Source organism: Medicago sativa, chromosome 2 (assembly GCF_051527215.1).
Source record: "Medicago sativa cultivar Bolivia chromosome 2, Bolivia_mono, whole genome shotgun sequence".
NCBI classification, from domain to species: Eukaryota; Viridiplantae; Streptophyta; class Magnoliopsida; order Fabales; family Fabaceae; genus Medicago; species Medicago sativa.
Genome location: NC_140750.1, coordinates 10,737,758 through 10,759,023, shown reverse-complemented (window position 1 = coordinate 10,759,023; position 21,266 = coordinate 10,737,758). Strand labels below are relative to the sequence as shown.

General features: G+C 32.9%; 1 protein-coding gene across 2 annotated transcripts; it reads left to right on the top strand.

The window, feature by feature from the left end:
* Nucleotides 1-14,269: 14,269 nt before the first annotated feature.
* LOC146944452 (glutamine synthetase leaf isozyme, chloroplastic) lies at nt 14,270-18,807 on the top strand. 2 transcript variants are annotated; one of them, XM_085742830.1, is made up of 14 exons: nt 14,270-14,372; nt 15,467-15,711; nt 16,051-16,090; nt 16,208-16,311; nt 16,403-16,451; nt 16,542-16,648; nt 16,808-16,895; nt 16,991-17,119; nt 17,387-17,461; nt 17,629-17,682; nt 17,764-17,801; nt 17,901-18,060; nt 18,170-18,230; nt 18,446-18,807. In XM_085742830.1, exons 2-14 carry the CDS (start codon nt 15,470-15,472, stop codon nt 18,583-18,585), a joined length of 1,287 nt encoding a protein of 428 aa, XP_085598956.1. In that variant the 5' UTR covers nt 14,270-14,372; nt 15,467-15,469; the 3' UTR covers nt 18,586-18,807. The 2 variants fall into 2 exon arrangements, with proteins under 2 accessions (XP_085598956.1, XP_085598955.1); XM_085742829.1 differs by having other exon boundaries at nt 16,403-16,648.
* Nucleotides 18,808-21,266: the final 2,459 nt, after the last annotated feature.

Here is a 21,266-nt window from a genome sequence, read left to right as displayed (position 1 = left end):
TTACATATTTTGTCCTAAAATACTCCCAACCCCCACCCCACCCCACCCCAAATCTAAACATTGCTACACTGTGTCATTTTTTGTTAAGTTGAAAAAGCACATCGTTTTTAAGACCTTTCACACCACTAAACAAAAGGTTAGTTCGTATTTGTTCAAATATTTGGTAGTTTATTTGATTTTTTTGGATACAGGTTATTTTCTGATATTATAAACCAAAATGTATTGTTCAACATTTTACTTTCTAAAATCCGAAATATGCTCATGGATGCTTAATTTTGATTTATCTCTTAATTTTCTTCATCATATTGATTTGTCCATGTATTTTTTAGCATTTTAGACATGGAGGCTCATTCCAATCGTGTTAAAGGCAACATGATGAGCATGACTGCCTCGACTAGGCAGAAACTGAATGGAAAGAGATGGTCCAAATAAAAGTTCAGTCCAACTTAGCCTTAATTTTTAAAATAAACATCTAACTAATATTCATGGTTTCTTTAAAAGCTATCTTACATTTTTTACCTTATAGTTTTATATTATATTTTGATGAACAATAATTATTCTGACATGCAACACACATATTTTCTACTCTCTAAAGGAATACGTTGAGTTTTGAAGAAAATGGATGACTTCAAGACAAACACTCAACCGGTTACACGTGAGATACTAGATCTAGAGATTCATGAATGGCGGATTCCGAAGTCGGGTTTTGATTCATGAATCTCTAATTTGAGTTTCTCATGCATCTCCGCACGAGTGCTTAATTTGTCTTTGAGTCATTCATTTTCTTTGAATATCAACTTCTTTCCTCGGTAAGTAATGCGTATGTGACGCATGTTGGGATAATTATCGTTCATCTAAATAGAATATAAATATAAAGGATAAAAATTGTAACATGGCTATTAAAGAAACCATGGATATGAGTTGGGCTTTTATTTTAAAAGGCATAAATTGGGTTGGACTTTTATTTGGATCATCTCCATCAGTGTCCTTCTAAAATAAGTAACAATGACATGACATGGTTGAACAGGTATAACTAATCAAACTCTGTTATGAAATTAATCAAAAGTATTATCAAAAGTTGCATTGTATAGAAGAGTAGAGAGAAAGAGATAAAAGGAGAATAAGAGACTCAACTTTGTAAACTTACCAATTTTTTTAAGGTTACTTGCCCCTTCAACATTTAATATTGAATTGCTACACAATCAGAGACTTTATGAGTTTGATTTCAAGAGTAAATGGTGTGTGGATAGTATATTGTTAATGAGAATAATGTGTTTGTTTGGGAATTGTCTTAAAAGGAGTAAATACATATATGAAAAATAAGAATAATGTTGGGTACCCAATAATGTTTTCACAACAAAAACATGCATACATGAATATGAGTAAACATCAAAATTCATCCATAACTTTGTAGAGTGCGTTCAAATAGGTTATGAGAGTATTAATATTTCAAAAATGTCTCAGATATAGATTCTGTCAAATTTTACTCGGAATAGTCCTTCTTATTGTATGTTAAGGACTAAATGAATAGTAAATGACTAACTATAAGGATCAAATTGATAGTAAGTTATTAAAATATAGAAACTTAATTGCTAGTAAGTGGTCATATATAAGGACCGACTTAACTATTTAATAGAGTCAAAAATCTTTTTAAAATATTGTTTATAATCTCAAAGATCTACTTACCAACACGGTCTATAAAATCATATATTAATTTGATGGTTTACTCTAAGTAACTTGTTTCAAGCAATTGACTCTACAAGATATGAGTGATAACATATCACGTTACACACAAAAACAAAAAAAAAATCCTCTGAAAGAATGCTAATTATTAAGATAATTAGTATATAACCTCATTCAAAAAGTTTGGTCAAAAACTTCTATTTAGTAAAGGTTGCATTATTTATAGAAAGAAAAAAATAGCATCTTTTATATATAAAAAAAATAAAAAATTAACAACAACTTCAAACAAAACCAAGCATAGAGGAATAACAATATTTTTTACATTTATATTTTCTTCTTCCTTTTTGGTAATCAAAATGAGAAAATGGAAATTTTCATGTTGATTACCAAAGAAGGAAATAAAATAAATAAACTTTCAGCACAACTTGCTTGCCCAAATAGGTGAAATATGTTGAAGCCTTGAAGGGAAGTAACTTGAGCACAACCAACCATTTCTTTAATACTAGTACTCATGCGTTGTAACTGTGGTAAAATTACACCTTTATCCATGCAAAAAGAAACACAAAATGATGTGATCTCAGCCGTTGGTTCAGTTGGTGATCCTCGTCGTTGTTGATGAACCAATGAAAAACTTTACATATATGATGTTTTTGTTACTACAAAGATATTGAAGAAGACATAGTTAGCTACACGTTCGTACGAGAGATTATTGTGTTGAAAAAATCATGTCTCTTTGGTGTGGCAGTCAAAGAAGTTTAAAAACTACTTCTCTTCAATTGTGCAAAGAAAAGAAACAAACACGACGAGGACTTGTCATATTACTCATTTGGAAGGATATACCCATGTGAACTTGTAAAGAAAATGATACCACTTAACTTATTACTTATTAGTATATCTCATACCTTTTTGTTAATAATTTTTCACAAAAACCATGATAAATAACTTTTTGACATTATAATTGAAAATACTGATTTAAGATGTGAAATTAATATTATAAAATATAAGATGTTTTTGAAAAAATTTAAGATGGTTAAATTTAAGATGGTGAATAAAGTGAAGCTATTATCTTTTAGGTGGTTACAGGCTAGAGTTAGTAACTTATATTTAGATTTTCATCGATCCTTATTAGTGTTTTACTTATATGCCTAGCTAGCTTTTGTTTATTTATAGCTAGTGTTGACTTTGGATTCATGTATGTGATGTATCTTTCTTTGAGCAGTTGCCTCATGCCTGGCACTCTTTGTGCAGGCATGGTGCTTCGTTGATTAATATATTTCATTTTCTTTTCTTAAAAAAAGAAAAATAATTTGTAAAGTGATTCTTAAAAAGATTTTATTTATATTTTAGATAAACCGTAAATTATGATATATTTTTTCTTGAGAACCGGATGATTAACACAAAATAATAATAATATTTGTATATTTAATATTACAGTCGACTGCTTTGCTTATTCTGAGTACTAGTGCCTTCTTATTAATAATTTAGCTAGTGCCTTCTTATTAATAATTGGGTATAAAATTAAGAAATATAAAATAAAATTGGTTAGACATTAACATCAAGCAAATAGTGATGGTAGGACAAAGTGGAATTATAGAATGTGAATTGTTAACCGTAATAAAGGTTAGAGATTCATGCTTGAAAATAGGTAGTATTTTTTTAGACACACAAATGTCTCTATCAGACTCCTTATCCATTGTGGTCCAAGGCCAAAGCATAATATTTAAGGTCTTACTCCCCAGTCGCCACCAACAACCATTTGCCAATAACTGTATGGCCAATGTTGAGAGGTGGAAAAGCCAGATAAGCCTCACTGTCATGCATCATATCATATGGTCATTGATTTGCTCTTTGCCATAATGATCATGTGCTAATTTCACTTTCAAATTCAAATTAAAGTATGTGCTATATTACATGGTCATCGTGAATTTCTGATCTCTTATGACATTATGTTCATGATAGTATACCATGGCCACACTACAAGAAAAAGTTATTTAGGTAATGTATAGAGTAAACTACTACGTATTTTGTAGTCGGATGATTTGTGAGACTCCAAATATATATCATATCAAATTGCTCCCATAAATTGTTTAAAGTTAGTCAAATTGCTCCATTTGTCAAGTAATTCTTTTATAGATGATGATGTGTCACGTTAAACAATATCATGAGTTATCCACTTTGATGTCTCAATGTAGTTTAATGTGACATGGGCACTTAAGTTATTACATCATGAAGATAAACAAGAGAAAGATGATAACTTGCGCAGCAAGTTACCAACCTAGATAACTATCTTTGTTGATATTAGTTAGTTATTCTAGTTTCTATCTCCTATGTGATTACCATTGTAGTATTGTGCTCCTGCATTATGCCTATATAAACTGTAATCACTCTCATTTGATGAATAACAACAATATTATTTTCTCCATTATTCTCTCATTTCTTCTCTCATAATATGGTATCAGATAGCTTTCTCCATTGGTTGAGAAAGTTAGTTACGGTGCTTCCGCCATTGAAGCTTCACTTTCAAGCTTTCTTCTTCCTTTCTTTGCTTCCTTCGTGAAGCTTGTTTCTCTTCCTTCTTCTTCTTTGCGTCTTATCGCAATTTCTTCTTCTTCTCTTTGCGTTCTTTTCGCAAATTTTCTCTTGTGATTTCTTGCATCTGTTTTCATGGCGCCTCGCACTGTTTCTCCCAATTCTGATACTGATTCACCATACTACGTTCATCCTAGTGAAGGTCCTAATTCCCTCACAATTTCACCAAAGTTAACTGGTTCCAACTATCTTGCATGGAGTCGTTCCATACAGCGTGCTTTGGGAGCCAAAAACAAGCTCGTTTTCATTGACAGTTCTATTCCAATTCCTGATCCTGATGATCTCAATCGTAGTTGCTGGGAACGTTGCAATCATCTCCTTCACTCATGGATCTTGAGCTCTGTTTCAGATTCTATTGCTCAGACTATTGTTTTCCATGATACCGCCATTTCTGCGTGGCTTGATTTGAAGGAACGGTTTGCAAAGGTTGATCGTGTTCGTATCTCAATACTACGTTCCACCATTAACAACCTCAAGCAAGGTAATAAAACGGTTTTGGAATATTTTCTTGAGCTTCGTTCTCTTTGGGATGAATTGGATTCTCATAGACCTATACCTAATTGCACTTGTGTTCATCAATGTCGTTGTGCTTCTATTCGTCTTGCCAAATCTTATCGTGTTGAGGATCAAATTCTTCAATTTTTGATTGGATTGAATGAATCTTTCTCTGTTGTTAAGACTCAAATCTTACTTATGGATCCTCTTCCATCAATCAACAGAGTATACTTTTTAGTGGTTCAGGAAGAAAGTCAGCATGCTTTACTTCCTTCTCCTATTTCTCTTGATGAATCAAGCATTTCTGTTAATGCTTCTGATTCTAGGAAGTTTGCTGGTAATAAGGGCAAGACTGGTAATGGTGGTAACAAAGGCAGTAGTAGGTTTTGTACCTTCTGTAACCGTTACAATCACACCATTGAGTTTTGTTATCAAAAACATGGTCACCCTAATTTCAACAAGGGTGGTTCTTCTTCACAAGTTGCTAATGCTGAAACTTCTGATGCAAGCAAGCCTACACCTTCTTCTGATGTGGTATCAACAGGTTCCAGTTTTAGTTTAACTCAAGAGAAGTATGATCATCTTGTGTCTTTGTTGCAACAAGCAAATTTACTTTCCTCAACTTCACCTCCTTCTGGACCTGTCTCAAATCATATTACCACTGCTTCTCTAGGTCATTCATCTAGTGTTGCTTCTCAAACATGTATCTATAGTGTCATTTCTTGTTCTCTTCAAACAAATTCTGATTATTGGCTCTTAGATTCAGGTGCTAATGATCATATCTGTTGTTCTTTGTCTAGTTTTACTTCATTTTACAAAATTAAACCTGTTAATGTTAACCTTCCCAATGGCACTTCTGTGTTAGCTCATTTTGCTGGTAACATTCAATTTTCACCAGATTTATATCTTACTCATGTTTTATACTCTCCTGCATTCAAATTGAATATCATTTCTGTTTTCAAACTATGTGAATCACTTTCATGTTATGTGCAATTTTCCTCTAATAGATGTGTCATTTAGGATTTGAATACCAGGAAGATGATTGGTTTGGGTGAAAAATTGAATGGCTTATACAGATTGGTGGTGAATGATTCTGCTTCAAGTCACCCTCACTTGTTTCATTCCAATAAAGTTTCTCCTACTATTTAGCATTTTAGATTGGGTCACCTCTCTCATCAGAGATTGGTTTCCATGCAAACTTTGTATCCCTCAATTTCATATGATAATAAAGCTATATGTGATGTTTGTCACTTTGCTAAACACAAGAGGTTACCTTTTGTTTCTAGTTTTTCTCATGATTAATCTAAATTTGAATTATTACATTTTGATATTTGGGGTCCTCTTGCTATTCCTTCTGTCCACAATCACAAATATTTTCTCACCATTGTAGATGATTTTAGCAGATTTGTTTGGACAATTTTGCTTAAAAATAAATCTGAAGTTTCTGATCATGTCAAACATTTTATCATTATGATTGAAAACCAATATCACATTGTTCCTAAAACTGTAAGATCAGATAATGGTCCTGAGTTTCTTATCCCTGATTACTATGCCTCTAAAGGTATTTTGCATCAAAAATCTTGTGTTGAAACTCCCCAACAAAATGGGAGAGTTGAGAGAAAACATCAACACATCTTGAATGTTGCTAGAGCTCTTTTGTTCCAATCTAAACTTCCTAAGAGTTTCTGGTGTTATGTTGTACATCATGCCACATTCTTAATCAATAGAGTTCCTACTCCTTTATTGAATAACCTTTCCCCTTATCAACTCTTATATGATTCAGTTCCTGATATCAATGTTTTCAAAGTTTTTGGTTCACTTTGTTATGCATCCACTCTTCAATCTCATAGAACCAAACTTGATTCTAGAGCAAGGAAATGTGTTTTCTTGGGTTATAAGTCAGGATACAAAGGTTTTGTTCTTTTTGATTTACAGTCTAGAGAGATTTTCATTTCTAGACATGTTACCTTTCATGATCATATTCTACCTTATGTTTCTCCACATGCTCATCAATGGGAGTATTTTCCATCTCAATCTTCTTCTTTCATTGATCCTCCTTCTGATGCTCCTGCATCACCTTCCTCTTTCATTGATCCTCCTTCTCTGGATCCTCCTTCCAACACTACTTCTTCCGACCAACCTCCTACTCCTCCTCCTGATCTTCCTAGATCTTCCAGAAGCAGAAATCCACCACCACATCTCAAGGATTTTGTTTGCCAGATTTCCAATCAATCATCTCCTGCAACTTTTGACAGTATTTCTTATCCCATTACAGATTCTCTTTCTTATAATAAATTGTCTGACTCTCATCTTCATTTTGTTTTGTCTCTACAAACACATACTGAGCCAAAATCATATGCTGAGGCAAGTAAATTTGATTGTTGGAACAAGGCCATGGAGACTGAGCTTGCTGCTCTTGAACAAACTGGAACCTGGAAACTTGTTGATTTACCTACCAACATCAAACCAATTGGCTGCAGATGGGTGTATAAGATTAAACATCATGCAGATGGCTCTATTGAAAGATTTAAAGCAAGATTGGTTGCTAAATGATATACTCAAGTTGAAGGTTTGGACTATTTTGACACATACTCTCCTGTTGCTAAACTTACTACAGTCAGACTGGTGATTGCTTTGGCATCAATCCATCATTGGTTTATTCATTAACTTGATGTAAACAATGCCTTCCTTCATGGTGAATTACAAGAGGATGTATACATGCAATTACCTCCAGGAGTCAAAGCTTCCAAACCTAACCAAGTTTGTAAATTGGTGAAATCTCTTTATGGTTTAAAGCAGGCTAGCAGAAAATGGTATGAAAGGCTCACTGCTTTATTACTGGCTCAAGGATATAAGCATGTCAATTCAGATCACTCCCTCTTTACCAAATCCTCTTCTGATACTTTCACTTTACTTTTGGTATATGTGGATGATATTATACTTGCTGGAAACTCCATGACTGAGTTTACCCATATCAAGTCCATTTTGCATGCTTCCTTCAGAATCAAAGATCTAGGCCAATTGAAATACTTTCTTGGTTTAGAGGTTGCTCATTCACATCAGGGCATCTCTCTTTACCAAAGGAAATATTGTTTAGATCTTTTGAATGATTCAGGTCTCACATATTCAAAACCAGTCTCCACACCCTCTGATCCATCTAGTAAAGCTTCATAATGATTCAAGTTCTCCTTATGAAGATATTTCTTCTTATAGAAGACTGATTGGTAGACTCTTGTACCTCAATACCACAAGACCTGATATCACCTTCATCACTCAACAACTCAGCCAGTTTCTCACTAAACCTACACATGTTCATTATACTGCTGCTTTAAGAGTGTTGAGATATCTTAAGGGTTCTCCAGGCAAAGGCTTGTTCTTCCCTAGAGATTCAGAACTTCACCTTTTAGGGTTCTCTGATGCTGACTGGGCAGGGTGTTTGGATACCAGAAGATCCATTTCTGGCCAATGTTTCTTCTTAGGCAAGTCATTGATTTCATGGCGTACCAAGAAACAACTTACTGTCTCAAGGTCTTCTTCAGAGGCAGAGTATAGGGCTCTTGCAGCTGCAACCTGTGAGCTTCAGTGGTTACTTTACTTGCTTCAGGATCTGCAGATCACCACCACTAAGCTACCTGTGTTATATTGTGACAATCAAAGCGCTCTTCATATTGCTGCTAACCCAGTTTTTCATGAACGCACCAAACATCTTGAAATTGATTGCCATTTAGTCAGAGACAAGCTTCAGGCAGGCATGATGAAGCTTCTTCCAGTCACTTCTCAAGCTCAAACTGCTGACTTTTTCACCAAGGCCCTCCTTCCTCAGCCCTTTCAGATTCTATTATCCAAGTTGGGCATGGTTGATATCTACCATCCTCTAACTTGTGGGGGGATATTACATCATGAAGATAAACAAGAGAAAGATGATAACTTGCGCAGCAAGTTACCAACCTAGATAACTATCTTTGTTGATATTAGTTAGTTATTCTAGTTTCTATCTCCTATGTGATTACCATTGTAGTATTGTGCTCCTGCACTATGCCTATAAAAACTATAATCACTCTCATTTGATGAATAACAACAATATTATTTCTCCATTATTCTCTCATTTCTTCTCTCATAATATAAGTGACATTGTAGGTTTAGGATTCCGTATGACGTGACATCAACTTGGACAAGTCACAATGTCATTTAACGTTCCATCAACATGTCTAATAGAACTAGTTGTCGAGGGAGTATCTAGACTAGACTGATGTTAGACAATTTTAGAGAGCAATTTGATATTTCGTAAAATTTATAGTCCCAAATTGAAAGACAATTCTAGTTGTGGATAAAAAGGTTGGTTTACTCTAATGTAAATATTATCAAAACATATGTGCACACTACTAGTGTGTTTGGTACGAATGTAATGCTAAATGGTGAAACATCAATGAGAAAATTTGAATTGATAGATGCAATTTCTTGTGTTTGGAACCGCCACGTAATGATAAAAAGAGAACATAATCAACTGGAACCACACTTTTTCCATTTCTCTCCATCTAGCAAAGAAACGAAGTGGAGAAACATGATTTCATTTGTGCCCTTGAAGTCGTTGATGCTTTCTACGAAAGAAAAATAAATGTTGATTCAATTGATAAATAGTTGACTCATGTTGTGTAAGAGTGTGAGTGATTGATGTGCAAAACTCTTTGGTTGGTGATACATCTTTCAAAATTCTTTTAACTTTAAGATCTACATTTTTTATTTTTTAGAAAAACAAAAAGATTGCGCTTAAAAAAAAGAAGATTGAGCATAAAACCCATGCCCCTTCAAGAAAAAAAGATTTAGCATAAAAGAATGTTAATATTGTCCCATGATATTTATCATATTTGCAAAAAATATTTAACCTAAAAAGGTTGTTACATTTAGGATCAAATCATTGAACTTTAATGGTTAATGAGTTCTACCAAAATAACGAATTATTCATAAAAATCTGAATTCGATGATCAGGTGTTACATACTACTGGACTGAACTCCAGATTTCATTTCATTTTCACTAAATACCATAGAGTTGACACTAAAAAAAATTGTCACATCTAGTTTCCAATACAATTTTAATTGTTTTGTTTAATTTTCAATTTCACAATCTAAGTAATGTTATGTGTATCATTTCTAAATTAATGTTATGATGTTATGTGTATCAATCGTTAATATTCTTTCGCAAGTGATATTCGTTCTTTCAGATATTTATATCATCACACACTATCTCCTCTGTTCATACAGCTCTTGAATGTATATCATGTAAAGGAAAGGGTATATGTCTCTTATTTTCTCCAAGTTATATTTTTCAACTTCATCTCCTCCACCCTCACACTTTCTGATGCAAAGAATGCAAATTGAAAGGAACGATAGTCGTTTGATGGACTTAACTCTTGGATATTGATGTTATCATGTAGTGTTAAAAGAGTCCTAAATCGAACAAAATATGATCTGAACATGTGTTTATAAGTGGAGACAATTCTCGCCTCACAGGCCGATTTTGTGGGGTTATGTAAGAATCAACAACGATTTTTAAGATGATATCAGAGTCTCTCTAAGATCTATTGAGCCACATACTATCAAGTTTCCGCTATCGGGCCTCACCTTTGACTCCCAAAATGTGCAGATTTAGATTTTTCTTCATAGAAACTACCAAGTTTCTAGACCATTGGATCGTAATCTAATGGTTCTCAATGAGCTAACTGCATGACTATGAGAATTGTAGAAAATTTGAATCCACTATACATCATTTGGTTGCTCAATGAAATCACTCTTCAGTAGTGCCCCGTTATCTTGAAATGCATATTCAAAAAAAAAAAATAGAGTTAATTATGTTTAAGGTTTTTACAAATAAGCAAGCTTCCAACATTGATCCCTATTTAAATTTTATTAATTTTTTTATCCCCAACGTTTTTTTCCGTTTGTAAGTTTGGTCCTTGCCGTCAAACTGTGCTGACTAGGCTAACATAATGCTGACCCAGACATGCTACATGTACATTTCAAGTGACATGGCTGTTATGTGGTAAATGACATCATATGTTTTTGGTCCCTATAAAATTGGGACATTTTAAGTTTAATCCTTACTTAATTTTAATAGTGTTTTTAGTCCATAAAAAAAAATTATGCACTCAGTTTTAGTCCTTACTAAATCTAAATTTGTATAATTATGCTTAAACTTTTAAGATTTTGAACAATTTTTTGCACAAGTGTTAAGAACATTACGAAAAGTTCATCTGCAAAAAATTATCTCAAAATTTTATTTCTGCGTCCAGATTTTTGTTGCTTTTATTTTGAACTTTTGTCTTTTAATAAAATTTGTATTTAATTTATTTCATGTTAAAAAATTCTAAATTTTAGTAAACGAACCTTTTTTTTAGGGAAGTAAACGAACCTTTTGTAATGTTCTAAACTTGTATAAAAAATCATTGAAAAATTTAAGAGTTTTTAGAAGAGCGTCGCCGGCGTGAATGAGGTGGTGAAAATTCCAAAGTCTCTCCTCCTACTCTTTTCACCACCTCGTTCACGTCGGCGACGCTCTTCTAACCTTCGCTTGCAAATTCATCTAAGACATCAATTTCAACAACTTAATCACACGTCAACTTCATCACACAAAAACTCAACAATCTTCACCATTGAAAAATCCAACAACAACCTTTTCGAGAGAGAAGCGGAACCAGTCGATTTTCAAGGTTCGGATCGGGAAACAAAGAGTGGGAGCGAAGAAGATTGAAGAGAGCAATGTAGTAACAAAGAGAAATAGTAATACATATCTGGTTTTTTTTCCCGGCAAATTCAGGGAATGACCGGAAAATATTTGTAGGGTGAAATATTTTATGGATTTGGAAGAACAAAAAGAAATGAAGGAGAGTGATCGGCTGTGATAAAAATTATGGGAAAATTTGTAACTATCCTTAAACTCTTAAATTTTTCAACGATTTTTTGGTACAAGTTTAGAACATTACAAAAGGTTCTTTTACAAAAATTTAGAATTTGTTAACATGAATTTTTTTAAAAGACAAAAGTTCAAAATAAAAGTAACAAAAATCTGGATGTAGAAATAAAATTTTGAGATAATTTTTTGCAGATGAACTTTTCGTAATGTTCTTAACACTAGTGCAAAAAATTGTTCAAAATCTTAAAAGTTTAAGCATAATTAAACAAATTTAGATTTAGTAGGGATTAAAACTGAGTGCATAATTTTTTTATATGGACCAAAAGTACTATTAAAATTAAGTAAGGACTAAACTTAAAAGATCCCAATTTTATAGGGACCAAAAACATATGATGTCATTTACCACATGGCAGCCATGTCACTTGAAATGTCTATGTGGCATGTCTGGGTCAGCATTCTGTTAGCCTAGTCAGCACAGTTTGACGACAAGGACCAAACTTACAAACGGAAAAAAACGTTGGGGATGAAAAATTTAATAAAATTTAAATAGGGACCAATGTTGGAAGCTCGCTTATTTGTAGGGACTTTAAACATAATTAACCCAAAAAAATATTTAGGACTAATAATTGTAATAAAAAAGGTGTATTAACATTACACTTAGGTACTCTTCAAAAACGTTACACTTTAGGTACTGTTTTGGAGTAAGAAAATGAGTGAAATGGCTTTGGGAGGGTAATTTTATAAGGAATGAGAGGAACAATTTATGACTATTTTTTGTGAGAGTACTGTAAAAGGGGTAAAAAAAAAAAAAAAACTCTACAGCTCTCCAAAACCGTTCAAAGTCTTTTCCTAATTATTTTTGGAATTGTTTTAAATTGGTAATTTTAGTCCTAAGGTGAGAGACTATCATCTATTTTCATTCACTCATCCACCTTTGCCTCTCAACTTGCAAAGCCTATGATGATATGATGTATTAAGATAGCAAAGTATAGTTAACTGTATAGTTTTTTTTTTTTTTTTTTATATTTACTTATCTAACTATTATTCTTTTTCTTTGACAGAACAATTATTCTTTTTGAAGAGAATTATTTAACTATTATGATAAATTATAATTTTTACTTTGACTTTTTCTCAAATTGTAGATGAAGTGACACACTATTTGAAAAAGTCACACTCACAAAGGAAAAATACCAGATTTCAACCAGATAATTAGCATAAATATCAACCTAACAATCTTGACATTATCAGTTGAGTTGAACCTTACATTCTATAGTTACATTGACTTTAAATACGATAAAGTATTTAACCATTTAAAAATATATTTAACTATTTAAAAAATCCCTTACGGACTAACCACGTTGACTTTAACCACTAATATAATTTTACAATATTTCTTTCTAGAAGGGATTTATATTTAAGGGTGATTACAAAGTTAAACGTTCACCACTCGAGACCTTGGCATAGAATGTTAAATGTCAAGAGTAAGATAAATCTTGGCAAACTAAAGGATTTTTTGTATTTTCTAAAATGTTAGTGTTGCAAGAGTCAAATAACTCATGTAACCAAAAAAAAAGAGTCAAATAACTCACGGTGTAAACTATATGCTTTATCTTTTTTTATTATGGCAATAAAAAATGATTTAAAAGATGATACTATGATGTATTAAGACATAAAGTATAATTAAATTAACACATAGTTGCCCACAACGCTAACTTAACTGAGATGCATTGTTAGGTCAAACATTTTTATTAAGTTTGAATATAAGACTTTGCAATTGTGTGTGAGAGTTTTAAATGATATTTATTACTTCGTCTATAGATTTTAAAAAATCACATATAGTTTGTTTTTATATGTTAGTATACTTTGTCTACAAATTTTTTTAAAAAAATCATATATAAGTCTTATTTTAGGTGCTCTTACTACAAAATAAATTTAATGTACTTACATTTAATTTTTTGTTTTTGATGAACTTACATTTAAATTATAAAGGTATAAATTGAAGAAAAACGTAAAACTTTTTTTGAAAATTGTGCGGTTGCTTAGTGTGAAACTTTAACTTTTACACTCAAGTCGATGATAGTCTTGGATTTGTTTAGTATTCAATATATCTAGTTGCTTATAAAATAAAATAAACCAGTTGGCTGTAATGGGACAATACATAATTAGAAGGATTAAGGAATACTACATAATTAAAAATATGAAAGTCCAATGAAATATTCTCAAATAGTTTGTCCTCAAAGCTCAAATTGGAATGAGCTAAGCAACCTAAGATCTAAACAAGCTATGAAATAGTGTAATTGATACCAATACCATCAACATAAAAGTTAACAATGATTAAGATCATTATTATCATCGAATCTAAGCTAATATAGTAGTAAATTAATTTCCCATCTCAACAAGTTATGTTTAATAAAAGGTACATACATACATATATTATATTGTATAAAAGAAGAAAGAAAAAACAAAAGAACCTTATCTAAAATATTATAAGTCCAAGCTTCTCTTGGTGCTCTTTAAGGGACCAAAAACAAACTTCATCCACTCATAGCACACCCCTATCGTTATTACAATAGCCAACCAACCTTTATTTTACACAACTCTCACACTCTATATGGTTCAGTGACACAAGGCTCATTTTCATTCACTTGAACCCATTTCCAAAGTTTGCAGCTTTTTGCCATTTTTCAACTCTGTATTGGTGAGTTTCTTTAGTATCTCTGAATACCATTTTCATTCTTATGGTAAAGAGTTTATTTATTGCTTTGTAACTTTGCGTATATTTCTTGTGTGACTAATAGTAAATGAGAAGCTTTTTGATGATATTATCAGTTTTCAGTAAATCTCAACATTTAATTTTTGGTTAAAATATATGATTCTTATGTTTTTTTAAGTTAAAAATAAAGGGTGGTGGTTATTTTTGGTCAAAATATATGATTCTTTATTAATGTGTCTTCATTTATCTGCATATTCCAAAGCAGAACTAACTTTTTCATCATTTAAGTTCTTGTGGTGATCATAAAAATATAATTTTTTAGTCAGATAAATTGATTTTTAGTAGAAATGAAAAACTTGGGTCATTGTAATGGATCTATTTAATGACTATGTTTATACATATATAGATGTTCATTTAAATATGATTCCAAAAAGAAATATTCTTTGTTAGATAAGTATATTTTATTTGACTATCAAAGTATCCTTGCACATTTTCTTGAGTGATGATTTATTTTTTGGTTGATTTTTTGTGTCTGATCTGATATAATTATAATTATAGAATGTGCATCTTATTGAGTGTGGTGAAAATGAATCATTCTTGTATTGACCGAGGTACACAGAAGAGAATTATTTGACATATAACTAATTCAACTAACTCTAACTGATTGTAACTAACTTAACTAACTCCTGATAGTGATTAGTGAATAAAATGTCTTGTAAGGTGTAAATAAAAAGTTGTTTAATTTTCAAAATGATCTTAAGTAGTCATTGTCATCATTTGAGTATTCTCTAGATCATAATGCTCTTTTGTGATTTTCCTTATCTTAAATGATGATATCTTAGTAAGAAAAAGTACCTCAGTTTTTGACAATTTTTGCACATTAAATTATGTTTAAGAAAAATTAGATAATTGCTTTAAAATGCTTTTATTTATGTTAGGCTTCATCAGTCAAATTTGAGAATGGTTGCTGGACAGCTAACAACATCATACACTAATAGAATGCTATATAATTTGTTTGCTTAATATCAAACATAAATTTTTATTATGAGTCATAGTTTAATTCACTTTTTGTTAAGCAGAACATGGCACAGATTTTGGCTCCTTCTACACAATGTCAGACAAGAATCACAAAAACATCTCCCCTTGCAACTCCGATCTCATCAAAGATGTGGAGTTCTTTGGTTATGAAACAAAACAAGAAAGTTGCACGTTCTGCTAAATTCAGAGTAATGGCAATCAACTCTGGCACCATCAACAGGGTTGAGGATTTACTTAATTTGGACATCACTCCATTCACTGACAGCATAATTGCTGAGTACATCTGGTATTTCATTCTACTCTTTCTCTGCTAGTATCTCATAGTTTGCCTAATCAAATTATAAATACATATTTCCATTTCCATTCTTATGTTAATGTACTACATAGGACCGACAATTCAACTTGAAGGTGTGTCTGAGCATACAACATGTGTCGCTGTTTTTTTGTCTGACACTCATATGATATTGACACGTGTATTTACATTTAATCACTTCTATTTTCTCATATTATTATCAGTTTTTACGTGTCAGTGTCGTGTCCAGTATTTGTGTATGTGCTAGTGCTTCATAGCTTTTGTATCAGAGTACAATGTGTTTAAAACTGTGATATTTTTTTTCTGAAACAGGATTGGTGGAACAGGAATCGATGTGCGCAGTAAATCAAGAGTATGTTATTTATAATGTTTCAAACATGCTAAGATAAAATATTTACGCCATGTTATTGTTTGATCTATTTATCTCATGCTATCATTATAATCCTATATGAATGTATTTTATTCTCAGACCATATCAAAGCCTGTTGAGCATCCCTCTGAGCTTCCTAAGTGGAACTATGACGGATCTAGCACTGGACAAGCCCCTGGTGAAGATAGTGAAGTGATCCTATAGTAAGAATTTGTGTACCGATACTTCTATTCATGTTACTAGTCTTACTACATGCCATTGCAGATTTAACTTTGATCTTTTTTTCCTCCACAGTCCTCAAGCAATTTTCAAAGATCCTTTCCGCGGTGGTAACAACATTTTGGTAAGTGGTGTAATACTTGAAAGATGTTTCATGCATGTTGACCGAAATGCAAATATTATGAAATTGATCGAATTATTTTGTTTCACGAAGGTCATTTGCGATGCTTATACACCACAAGGTGAGCCTATCCCTACAAATAAGAGACATAAAGCTGCTGAAATCTTCAGTAACCCAAAGGTTGAGGCTGAAATTCCGTGGTATGTATTGTACTCCTTACCTTTTTAATTTTACCAACTACTGTTGGTCGAAGCTAGAAAATGAAACTAGGTATCTAAAATAGAAGATAACTTAACTTTTGGTGTTGAATTATAATCTTAACAGAAAACATGCTGATGTTGTATGTTGATTGTTCAAAGGTATGGAATCGAACAAGAGTACACCTTACTTCAAACAGATGTGAAATGGCCATTAGGTTGGCCTGTTGGTGGCTATCCTGGTCCTCAGGTAATACCATTTCTTGTGTTTTATTTCAAATTTCATAGGAATTAGTGAATTTCAAAATGTGGATTTAATTAAAATATTCCTTCATATTATATCAGGGTCCTTATTACTGCGCCGCCGGGGCAGATAAGTCATTTGGTCGTGATATATCTGATGCTCATTACAAGGCTTGCTTATATGCTGGAATTAACATCAGTGGTACCAATGGAGAGGTTATGCCTGGCCAGGTAAATTTCTTGTTGTACCTTTTGTTTCACGTGTTATGATCTATCGAGTATTGATGTAGACGCAGACATCAGACACGACATTGATAATGATCTGAGAAAATGAAATACATGACATAAGCACAAGTGTCGGTTTCGTGTCCGTGTTGGGCATTGACACATGTTGGACATCAGACACCGAGAGACGCCTTCATTGTGAAGACTTCGGTGCTATATAGGTCATAATTATCTGAACTGTTTTTTCTCACTGTTCTTTTATGAATCTTGCAGTGGGAGTATCAAGTTGGTCCTAGTGTAGGTATTGAAGCTGGTGATCATATCTGGGCTTCAAGGTACATCCTTGAGGTAATTTCATTTAACCTACTTTTGGTTTTTCACATATATAACATTCAACTATTTAATACAGAGAGGTTAAGCTTCTGAAACAATCAGTTATCAACAAATGTATGGTGTCTTTTTTAAGGCTTTTGTATCTTCTAATTGAACATATTGCATTTCGTTTGTCCTGACAGAGAATTACTGAACAAGCTGGTGTTGTGCTCACCCTTGATCCAAAACCAATTGAGGTACTATAATGCTTTAGTTGAAATTATTTCTTACCTTATGCTAATTAATTTTACTAATTGTTTTGGTTTTAACCTTGACAGGGTGATTGGAATGGTGCAGGATGTCACACCAATTACAGGTTTTTTGACATACCTTTGTTATGAATCATATCTGTATTTGTCTTATATCATGACTTGCTAAATTACCAAGTTGATAAATATTATAAATTTATTTTCAGTACAAAGAGCATGAGGGAAGATGGAGGATTTGAGGTAATAAAGAAGGCAATTTTGAATTTATCCCTTCGCCACAAGGTTCACATTGAAGCATATGGAGAAGGAAATGAGAGAAGGTTGACAGGAAAGCATGAGACTGCCAGCATCAACACATTTTCTTGGGTATTGCTTCCAAACTTTGAATACCTACTCTTGTTAAACACAGTAATAAAACATGAACAAGTAAGTATATCATCTTGTGTAAAGTATTCTTATAAAATTGAATATGCAGGGAGTGGCTAACCGTGGATGCTCAATCCGTGTGGGAAGAGACACCGAGAAGAATGGCAAAGGTGAGTCACAATCACAATATATACCAGAAAACTAATTCCAAGGCCGCTTTTAGCGCTCAAATTTTCAAGTATTACTGTATATGCCTTTTTCTATATGCAAAAGTCTACAAGTGGTTATGCTCACTTTCCAGAGTTCGAATTTTGAACCCTTGATTAAAAGTCTACAATTATTATCATAGACATGTTGTTAACCTTTCCTAATGTCTTGATTGCAGGTTACTTGGAAGACAGGCGTCCGGCTTCAAACATGGATCCATATGTGGTGACAGCCTTATTGGCAGAGAGTACATTATTGTGGGAACCAACTCTAGAGGCTGAAGCTCTTGCAGCTCAGAAGATTGCATTGAAAGTCTAAATCTATTGATTAATGGAGTCAGCACTGCTGCAGTTTGTGAGGTGCTGGGAAGCTCTTTCATTTTCCATTTAGATTTATTATATTATGAAGATATTGTTTGGACAAATGAGGCTGCCATGCCTAGTCATTGGTTATGAGATGAATGCACATTGTATATCAGATATTTCGTTGGCTGTGTTTGCATGTGGTATGGACAGAGTTGCATTGATGCTTTTTTTGTTATATTCTTCAAGATTTGCTTTTTTTTTTTTTTCTACAAATAAATCAGTCAGCTTAAGTGCCTCAGAAAGAGAAGCTATTCAAATTTTCACCGAGGACATTTATAATGGAATAGAATCAATATCATTTTTAATTTTCAATACTTAATAGTAAGATTAATTTAGTTAAATTATTGTTCACTTTATTTCATTTGTAGTTTTTCTTAATTTATGTCAAAATTGGACAAAGGGAGTTTATATAACATATAACTCAGTAGAAAAACTTCAAAATAGTGATATAAATTAGCATAATCCAACATTGCACAATTAAAAGGTATTTTAGTGTATTCGAATTTTACCCCTAAACTGTTTGATACACAAAAAAGTTCACTTGAATATATGCATTTTAGTGGATTAAGCGGAGCATGTCACGTGGATAGTGTTGTGTGTGAGTTAAACTCGTCCATTGGATAGAAGAGTAGATATGGAACAAATAAGAGAGAGGTCCACTCACTAATGTCTTGGTTTTGAGTAAAGACTTGGTTGCCAAACTCTCTTTTTGCGGTTACTCTTACCCTAATGTAGTGATGCAAACGAGTGTTTATGCTCCACCCCAACCGTAAGTGACATCCAGTGGACAATAGAAAAGTATGAAAAATGACCCTATCTTTTTGGCTTGACGAAAGCTTAGAGACTTGTTTTGCTACTTGTAATCAAATTTTCTCCGATTTTGAAGCCACTTTGATCGGGTCAATTACCAGTTCAATTTTAAAACACTTTATTAATTTATCATAATTGTATATATGTTTTAAATGAGTACTTCATTCGCCTCATTTTATACAACATTTTACAACAAAAAATAATGGCTTAATTGCACTTTTCCCCCTATCTTTTGCTAAATTGTGCGATTTTGCACCCCCTCTTTTTTTTTTTAGCGATTTTGCACCCCATCTTTTTGCCTACTTTTTGGTTAGATGGACCTTCTTGTGTGTAATTGCATTTTTGCCCCCTATCTTTTTGCCAATCGTGCGATTTTGCACCCCTTCTTCTGTTTTTTTGAGCGATTTTACACCCCATCTTTTGCCCCTTTTCCCCTCTTTTAATGATGATTTTGAACAAAACACAATTGGCAAAAGATGGGGCGCAAAATCACTCAAAAAAAAGAGGGGATGCAAAATCGCACAATTAGCAAAAGAAAGGGGGGAAAAGTGCAATTAAGCCAAAAATAATTTATACATAAATATAAGATCATCACCAAATATTTAGATACATTCATTCCTCTTTTTCCAAATATATTTTGTACTAATACTATCATTTTTTAAAGAATATTTTCAACTTGCTAAAAAAAAAAATTCAATTTGTCTTAAAATATTATTACTAACAATTTGTCATAGAATAGCATTACCCTTGTTGATTTTATTTTCTTTTACACGTGCTATAAAATGGGGGACGGAGGCATCACAATAACGCCGCTGAGTAATGAAAGCGATGAACCAAACGACACCGCTTTGTCCGATCCACCTATGGATGAAATAACTGCCACCAAGATACGGTGTTTGAACTCCTCCACCAGAACCCTAATTTCACCATCACCATCTTCCTCGGGTGTGCATAAAAACAAGTAAACCCCCATTTAGGTCTCTGAAAGTGTCACTTGCTATCACACACGTCCCTAGATCAATAGAAATTATTAAAAACCTCCTCAATGTTAGTTTCGTTGGTTAAATTGTTAACTTTGATGATGTGTCCCTTTTTTTGCCACGTCACATGCTTACTATATATATATGGGTTTACAAATTATTGGGTTTGGGATTGATACAAATTATTGGGTTTACATGAACAATATGGGTGATGAAGTGAAATGAAATGGGAAGGGGAAAAGGAAGAAAGAATAGACAAATTAATCCCCAAATCATGTTCCTGATCATACTCCAAGAACCATAAGTTGATTTGTTGTTGTCTATGGTGTTCTTGTGCATCTCCCCACCTCCCAAGTCCCACCATATTCAAACTCAATTCAATTTGGGTATTATCTTAAAAAAAAAAAACAGAGAGAGAGAGAGAGAGATTGAGAATGAATATGGGGTTTTAGGGTTTGGAATTGAAGTTGCAGATTGTTTGTTTGATGTGGGAGAGAAGAAGAGTAAGAATAAAGAAGGGACACAAATGACTGTTGTAATGTTTGTTATCCTATGCAATTAAGTCCCTGCCAGCGTGGAAGGCAAACAATGCAGCTCAAGTGGCAAATGTAACGGACAGATCAACATTGTTAGCGTCAAGTTAATGTTTTGGATGCATTTGACTAACATAACATAGATTGGAGGAGTTTTTGATTCATTAAATTGATTCATGGACTGGTCTGATAGCGAGCGACACTTTAAGGGACTCAAATGGGGTTTATTAGCATAAAAACGGGTTCACATGAACCATAACTTAAAATCCAGTTAACCAATCCAAAAGGCCCAAACCAATATTTACAAAAAC